Here is an 8401-nt window from a genome sequence, read left to right on the forward strand (position 1 = left end):
AACTTTGCCCCTGGGCGCTTTTGGGTCTCATACAAGTCTTGAGGGCTCTGGAGATGGCTCAGTGGGTAAAAGCTTGCTGCTCAAACATTACGGCCAGAGTTCAGATCTCTAGAAGTCTTGTAAAAGCTGGGTGTGGTGGTACAGGTCTGCGATTCCAGTACTGGGCTGGGGGGGTGGAGACAGGAGGATGCCTGGATACCTAGAATTCTCTGGCCGGCCATTGTAGCGGAATTGGTGACGTTGAGTGAGAGACCCTATCTCAAAAACTAGCGAAAGGAAGATACCTGACTTTGACCTCTGGCCTCCATATATATGTAGTGCATGTATATGATGTATATGTATACATGTATACACACATATACACACATATACACGTGTGTGTATGCATATACCACACACACACACACACACATACACACATACACATACACACACACACGAAACAGCCAATTTTCTTTTAGAAAACAATGCTTCGCTTCTGTCCTATCATTTGCCTGGGGCTCACTCTGGTAGTCACAGACTCACTTGCCTTTCAGCAAACCTCAGCAGCTGGCTGTGGTGGGCTGGGTCTAGTTAGAGGCCACGGGACATAGCTTCTTTGGGCTGAGTTTGGAAAATACTAACCCTAGCTGCCAGGACAGCCTGAGCTGGACAGGCCTTAGCAGCCAGAGCGTGGGCCAGAGACTTCTGAAGCTCTTGAGAGTGAGCCCCGGGTCTGGGAGGAAGTGGGAGGCAGGGCTGACTTTTCCTTTGCTTTATGGGATGCAGAGCTAGGTATTAAGGGCCCTCCAGACTGTTTTCAGGTCTCCTAGCTGAGGAGTCACAGAGCTTCAGGGTCCTATGTGGGCAAGTTCTATCATGCGGTTGCCCCAAAAGAAGGGAATTTCTTATCTCATCTCTTCACTAAAAATTAAGTCTAGCCTCCTAACTCCGGCTACGGGTGCTATTTCCTAAGGGGCAAAAGAGATGGAGGTGAGAGTACCTGGGAGGAAGGTGGCTTAGACGTCCTAGGGTGGTCTCAGACGCCCAGACCCCGTCCCTGCCTCCAAACTACAGAAAGAAGGCAGGTGACCAGGGCAAGGATGCTTCTCCTTTCTTCAGCATCTCCCTCACTTAGCCCCTCCCCCTCCAGCTGGCCCCAGACAAAGGCTTGGAGGGACTCTCCACCTGATTCCCCGGCATGCTGTCCTGGAGCTTCTCCTCCCATCACCATGTTCATTGCACACCAGGTTATTGAGACGTGGTCCATGTTGGAACCGGCATCACCCAGTGGTGCCTCCTCTCTGCTGACTGGAAAGGCCCATTGCTCATCTCCCTCAATCTGGACGAAGGACGCATCTGGGCCCTCCTGGCATGCTCACACAGCAGTGTGCCCACATGCCACATGAGTCAACAGTTGCTGCACACACATTAGCATGTAAGAATATGTTCTTTGGGGAAGGAGGTGGGCGGAGGCCAGAAGGCAGTGTCCCAAGGCCCCACTCTCGAGGGGAGACAAGGGACTCGGGACTGCACCAACTCCTAGGAAAGCTATCCAGAGTCAGGCGTTTTAGGAGCAGCGATACCTCCAGGTTTTGCTGACAAAGGACTCGCGCCAGCTTTGGGGGGTTGGGGAGCGAGTATGTGGGCATATTATGGGGGTGAGGGAAGTCATTGACCAGCCTGACCCCAGCTGGTTTCATTCATGGGTAGAGATACCACAGATCCATGGGGGTAAGCGTGAAATATGCACCCCCCCCCCCCAGTGCCTCAGAAGGCAGCTGCCTGCCCCCAGCTCAGGCCATTAAACACAGAAACAAACAAAAAAACCAGGCTCAGTGACAACAAAGACAAAGAGAAACCTTGTTTGCCTTTTGGCTAATCCACAGCCCTGCTCACCCCTGCAGCTGGACTCTGTGCATGTGCAGGCATGTATTTATGTGTGTGCTTGCATGTGCTCATGTGTGGGTTGGCTAAGGCCAGGCTATGAACTCTAGGAGACAGATGGTTAAGACTCTGGAGGCTAGCACAAAAGTGCCAGTGCGGAGGGTTCTGGAGGCACTGAGTCGGGGTGGGGGTGGGATGGGGTGGGGTGGGGGTGGGGGGGGTGGGGAATGCAGATTGATGCTGGGGAAATCCCTGTGGGCAGAGATGGTTGTGGGTCACTAGGGCGGCTTTCAGGTGCCAAGGAGAGTGACTCTGTGCCTTTCTGATCTTACTCAATTCATTGACACCTCCACCCCCAACGGACAGATCTAAAGAGCTTAGAATACTATGAAGCTTCTGTACTCAGAAGATATGAACGTCTCGCCACCTGGTGGAGACGTGTGGTATCTCTCCCTGAACCCAGGGTTTGGGCTGGCGCTGACTACTCCCTATCCCGACCCCAACAAAGCAAGAAGTCTAGGAGGAAGTCACGTGCCTCCAGGGCAGAAGGGCACCCTAGGCTGACCCACTCACTTGCAGAACGCAATGCCAATCCCCTACGCATCCTGGACTTCTTGAAAGAGGTTTGTTGGAAAACAAAAAAGGAATTCCTTTCTCCTGAGGAAACAGAAGCTCAGGGAGGTGATGGGACCTGCCCAAGACCCGCATGGAAAGTTCTAGACTCTGGAACTTTACGTGTTCTCCTAGTGGTCTGTGACAGGCCATCCAGATGAAACCCCCAGAAGGCCATTTTAAGTTTGAAGCTAGCCTTAGCTACAAGAGACCTTGTCAAAAATGAAAGCAGCAAAGGGGTCTTATCAATTGTGGGGTATTTGGTGGCAAACACTTAAAAACCCTAGGCCACCCAGCACTCATGGCAACTCTTTGGGATGGGTGTGATTAATTTAATTGTATTGTAAAATACGGCATTTTCAGAGACTCAGAGCAACTTGCTGCAAGTAAGCAACGCAGGGGTCTGAATGCAGCCCTTTCATTCTTGAGAGGGTAAAGAGTCCACTGGGAACGGTGATAGAAGTTACCTACCCACTTCTAGCTTGGGGAAGTCTTCAGGACCCGGACAATTCAGGCATACCATTCAGGAAGGGCGGGCCCCACCTTTCCACGCTGCGCAGCCCCAGTGTGCCCTCTGCTGGGCAGGAGGAGGAACAGCGGGTTCTTTTAACATAAGCAGATGCAGGGCTAAGCAGTTTTTTTTGTTTTGAATGGCTAGGAACTGTGTGTCCAAGGTGGGCCAAGAGGCTGGCTGCAGACCAGTCCCCCTGCCGAGCTGCCAACCCATGGCTACGGCCTGCACAAGGACTGGATCCCTCAGCACTTCCTTCTCCCATCCCTCATCTTCCCCCAAAGCATGTTGGTCGTGAGCAAGCTCCACGGCAGACAGAGGGCCACAGGGACAGAGGCAGGAGGAGCTCCTACCGTAGCTGGGACCTATTTTCAGCACTGACAGGCTGGCAAGGGGTAGAACTGGAAATCCAGGCACTCACTGGTGAGGGCTGTCTGCTGTATGTTGGGCCCTGAGGACAGGATGGATGCTCACTGGCTAACTCGAGGACCCTCAAGAGAATGGCAACAAAGGTGGGTCAGTGGGGACAGAAGCCTGACAGTGGCACAGACATCCTGGGACATCCATTTGAGGACTTTGGACCTATGCATAACCACTGTGTGGGCCTCAGCGAAAGAAGGCCGTCAGCTCTTTGGCAATGCTCTGAGAGATAAGAGCAGTCAAGTTCTCAGGGACACCCTGTCCAGTGAACCAGGGTGTCATTCCTCGGCCCTCTGGGAGAGGTTAGCATTCAAGGACAACCCATATTCTATTGCATCTGCTTTATAACGATGTATTCAGACCAGAGTCGGGAGGAGCAGTGAATACAGAAACAGGCAGGAGTAGAACAAAGATATGAAGTTCAGGGAGCATCCACCCTCCTCCCCTTCCTCTTCCCCCTCCTCCCTCCCACAGACTGACTACAGACTCAGCCTCATCTCTCCAGTGGGTCAGCTTTTCCTGCTCTTCCCAGCTCTAAGGTTTTCTTCCTGGGGGTAGAGAAGCTCCAATCCCCACCGGCTCTCTCTCAAGCCCTTACAGAAGGCTGGTAGTGCCAGCCGCTCCCTGCTGGCTGTGTTCGAGGGCTTATCCCTGTGGTGGTGGTAGGGGCACTGTGGCAGGACATGGTTTTTTTCTTTTCTTTTTTTTTTTTTTTTGGGATGTGAGCCACCATGTGCTTGCTGGGAATTGAACTCAGGTCCTCTGGAAGAGCAGCCAGTGCTCTTAACCACTGAGCCATCTCGCCAGCCAGCAGGGCACGGTTTTAGTCGTCGTAGAAGTCCACGTGGGCACCAGACTGGAAGGTGTCCTTTTGCAGCAAGTTTAGCAGTTTCTGGGCTGACGTCTCACAGCGCACTAGCTCTCCCTCTGACTTCAACTTCTGCAGTACGTTCCTTAACTCTGGGTCCCTGGAGGTTTCCCGAGCCAACTGCTGCATGTCTGTGTCCAGGGGACCTAGGGGATGGAAAGCACAGGATGAGGACAGAGGCTGTGGGTCCCTGCTGTGTGCAGAGGGTAGAGCTGAGTCAGGCCCTCCAGGGCCGGGGTTGCAGGTGAGGGCCACCATGCCCAGCTCACGTTCCTACTGAGTTCTGGATTCAAAGCTAAAGACTACTGAACACGGCTTAAAGTCAAACTCTTGATCTTTCATCCGTGTAACACCCGCTCCCGACGTTCCCACTTAGATAACAGTCGCTTAAACCCTGCAGGTTTCCCACTCCACCTAGACCCAGCCAGGGACCAGGTGAGACCCTCTGGCATCTACAAACCCTGTCAAGCAGGTCCATGTCACAGCCTTGCTTTGCTCCTCCTTTCAACACCTCCTCTTAGCCCTCTGATAAATTCATCTGGTGGCCCTTTGCTGGGCTCACACAGCGTCTCAAAACCCCTGGATTGGGGGAGGGGAGGGAGGGGGCAGTTGGTAAAGTGCTTGCTGTACAAGCATGAGGACATGAGTTCAGATCCCTAGTAAAAAGCTGAACATCAAGGATCAAACAAATAGATGGCTTCCTGTTGTTCTTGCAGAGAATGGGGGTGGGGTGGGTATTTGGAGTCTCAGTACCAACTTGGCTGCTCGCAACCATTTGTGACTCCAGTTACTGGGGATATGGCGCCCTCTTCTGGCCTCTGGATGTACTGCATGCATGTGGTGAACATACATTCAGGCAGACCACCCACAGTAAACACACAGGAAGACCTGTCACTTTCTAACAGGCTTTGTCACTTTTACTTGGATTTCTGGAAAATGTTTCCTGATTGCTGATGGGGTTGTGGACCCTCCCAAATTTTAATGATGTTTAGGGGCAGAGAAGTCATGGAGGCCGAGACTGGCAGAAGAATCGCTTTGCTAACATTTGAACGTCTCTAGCTTGCACCTCCCCCACCTCAGTCTCGCACTCTCTTATGTTTTGCCACAGTCTCCCATAGCTCATGCTGACCTCTAACTTGCTGTGTAGCCAGGGCTGACTTTGAACTCCCACTCCCATCCCTCGGGTACTCTGCCACTGCCCAGTTTTATGTCCTTGAGCATCTCTGGGGAGAGGCTGGCTATCTTCCCAAGCAGACTTTTCTATCTTTGAAACCCATTAGAACATTCTTCCGGATACTGAAATGAAAACTAAACTGGCTCCTGCTTGTCCTCAGGCTCTGGGGGTGGGGTGGGGGTTCCTAAACCTCTCCGAGAGCTAACTTAGCTCTGGGCCCATCTGGAACTGGCTCCTCTCCTGGCTGAGGTTTTACAGGTGATCACTGCTGTCTGAATGAGCCGACGCTGAGCTCAGAGCGCATGAGCTGGATGTTGGGACAAGAAATATCATGTATGTGTGTGCGCGCGCGCATGACAGGTGCTACGTAATATGAGGAGACCCAACGTAGATCAAAAAGTTAGAAGCAAGTCTGGATCCTGGTCCTGCCTCACTCCGGCATTAGACAGACCATTTTGCCTCTGTATCTCCAGGGTCCCAACGGAGTCCAAAGGGGGTACACACAACTAGAATGCACCCTGAGTTGCTCACACATTCCACCACAGATTGCTACCTTCTACCCACAGGAATCACCCATTTAGAAGGAAGGCACCAGCACGGTCAGATTTAGCAGGCTGGTCACACAAGACAAGGTACCAGAAGGCCAAATGCCATTTACTTTTCATAAGAACAGGAGCTCTGTCTTGTTCATCGCAGCACCCTTTCTCTAGCTCAGCTTGGGATGCTCACCACCCCACAGTGTCTGTCTCCTTGTCCTTGAACATTTATTGTGGCCAGCCTCTGCGCAGCTTTGCTAGGTGCGCTGGGGACACACGGATGAACAGTATGCATCCCTTGAGGGAGAAAAGCAGACAGCTAAACGTATACAGGCAAGGCAGTCTTTGTTGTTGTTGTTTTAAAATTCATTTTTATGTGTGTATGGGTGTTTTGTCCCGCCTGCTCATCAGGCAACTGCCAATGCTGAATACCTATTTCTACCTTGACCTCAAAGTGAGAAGCGACTGGGAGAGGGCAACAGAGTCTTTTCAGATTCCTTCTTGAGACTATACATCAGGTCCCTACCTTGCTTAGCTCCCAGAAAGGTACCAGCCACCTACCTGGGGCATAGCTCAGCACTCTCACACTGGGTTCCTCAGCAGCTAGGACCTGGCACAACATGTCTCGGGCAGCTTTCCCCGCGCAGTACAGTCCCCAGCCCTTGAAGGGCTGCAGGGCACACAAGGATGAGATGTTGACCACAGTCTTGCTGAGACCAGGGCTATCCAGGAAAGCATTCAGGGTGCCCGAGGTCAAGGAGAGCATGGAGGTCAGGTTCAGAGCCCAGTAGCTGTTCACCTCAACTGGGTCATTCACGTTCAGGAAGCCTTTGGAAACATCCCCAAGAGTGGCTGGAAAAAAAACAAAAACAAAACAAAACAGGAGCGAAGAAATGACACAGCAGCTGGAGCGCTTTTTCCTCACCCTTTCCACGGTTCCTCCTTAAATCTATTTGCTATCCCTCTGCCCCAGCGCTGTAGACACCTCTAAATACAAGCTAAGAGTGATCTTTAGAAAAGCGGGGGGGGGGGGGGGGGGGAGGAGGCTGGAGAGATGGCTCAGAGGTTAAGGGCACCGACTGCTCCTCCACAGGTCCTGAGTTCAAATCCCAGTCACCACATGGTGGCTCACAACCATCTATATAATGTGATCTGATGCCCTCTTCTGGTAAGAAAAGAAAAGCACACTACCGCCAGGTGGCACTGCTCAAGGTGCTTTAGACAACCGGGTTAGGCTAACCCCGCAGGGACACTGGTCAGTCCTTTCTCGGCTTGGGCTCTGGACTTTTGGAGATTAGCCGCCCCGCCCCGCCCCCACCTACCCATACGGTGGGGTAGGAGCTCACTGCGCAGGCCTGGTCGGGATCTCACCTGCGTTGTTGATGAGCAGCAGGCGCTGCAGCCCCGCAGGCCTGGGGAGCTCTCGCACCGCGCCCAGCAACTGCTGCACGCCGGCCTCAGTGCCCAGATCGGCGGCTGCTCCCACCACTCGCAGGCCGGGCTGCTGCGCGCCCAGCTCCTCCTCCAGCTGTCGCAGCGCCGTCTCATTGCGTGCACTTAGGAGCAGCACCGAACCGGGCGAAAGCAGCGGGGCCAGCAGCCCGGCCAAGGCGCGGCCGAAACCCCGGGAGGCCCCGGTCAGCACGCACACCGTGAGGCCTAGCCCTCCTCCTTCCATGCTTGGAACTCGGCGACTCAGCCGCTCGGCTCGCGCAGCTACTAAACCGGCACCGGGCGGGGCCTACCGTTGGCCTTGGGTAACGGAAGTTCGGGCAACTCCCCACCAGTGTTTGGGTGAACAGAGAGACTAATAGCCAGGAAGGCGTGGTCCTGCAGGAGATACCAGCCCCCTTCCTCCTGGCGCTGCCTACTTCCCCTTAAGAACTCCCATAAGCTCAGCCCCTTTCTGGGACACGTGTTCGCAATTTCCACCCTGTTCCAGAATCAGCTTCCTTCACCAGGGTTGGCTTGTTTTCATCCATACAGGCCATACCCGGAAGCGGCCTGGGACAACCATGGATGAAGAAGGCATTGCCTGTGTAGAGCTTGGAGTCCCCTTGTACTCTGAGTGACAGAAGCCTTCTCTGGAAAAAGACAGCAATCCCAAGAGATGGCTGGGCAGACAGAACGAGAGAATGAAGAGGACACACACGGGAAGAGAAAGGCTGAGAATCACCACACTCTCACAAACAACGTAGTGACCCATCTTACAGTAAAAAAAAAAACACACACCCTGATTCCTTGGGCCCCGTGTACAGCAACCTTAGCTATAAACCTGCGTCATGTGCCTCAGAAACCACTTTATAACCTCAGATAGTAACGAAAAGTTCCCGGGGAGGGTGTGGGCCCAGCCCTTGAGAGACGTCAGAGGAAGATTAATGTAAGAAATAGATTGTTACCGTCCACTCCTGCTG

At 53.2% G+C, this 8401-nt stretch overlaps 1 protein-coding gene across 1 annotated transcript; it reads right to left on the bottom strand.

Annotated features, from left to right (window-relative positions):
* Positions 1–3735: 3735 nt before the first annotated feature.
* On the bottom strand, positions 3736–7850 carry SPR (sepiapterin reductase). The gene is made up of 3 exons (XM_084765266.1): positions 7359–7850; positions 6549–6839; positions 3736–4423 (listed from the first exon to the last, which is right to left on the bottom strand). The coding sequence occupies exons 1-3, from the start codon at positions 7663–7665 to the stop codon at positions 4233–4235; spliced, it is 789 nt and encodes a 262-aa protein (XP_084621392.1). The 5' UTR covers positions 7666–7850; the 3' UTR covers positions 3736–4232.
* Between the last annotated feature and the right edge of the window lie 551 nt (positions 7851–8401).

The sequence above is a fragment of the Acomys minous genome, assembly GCF_964271855.1.
Source record: "Acomys minous genome assembly, chromosome: 17".
NCBI lineage: Eukaryota > Metazoa > Chordata > Mammalia > Rodentia > Muridae > Acomys > Acomys minous.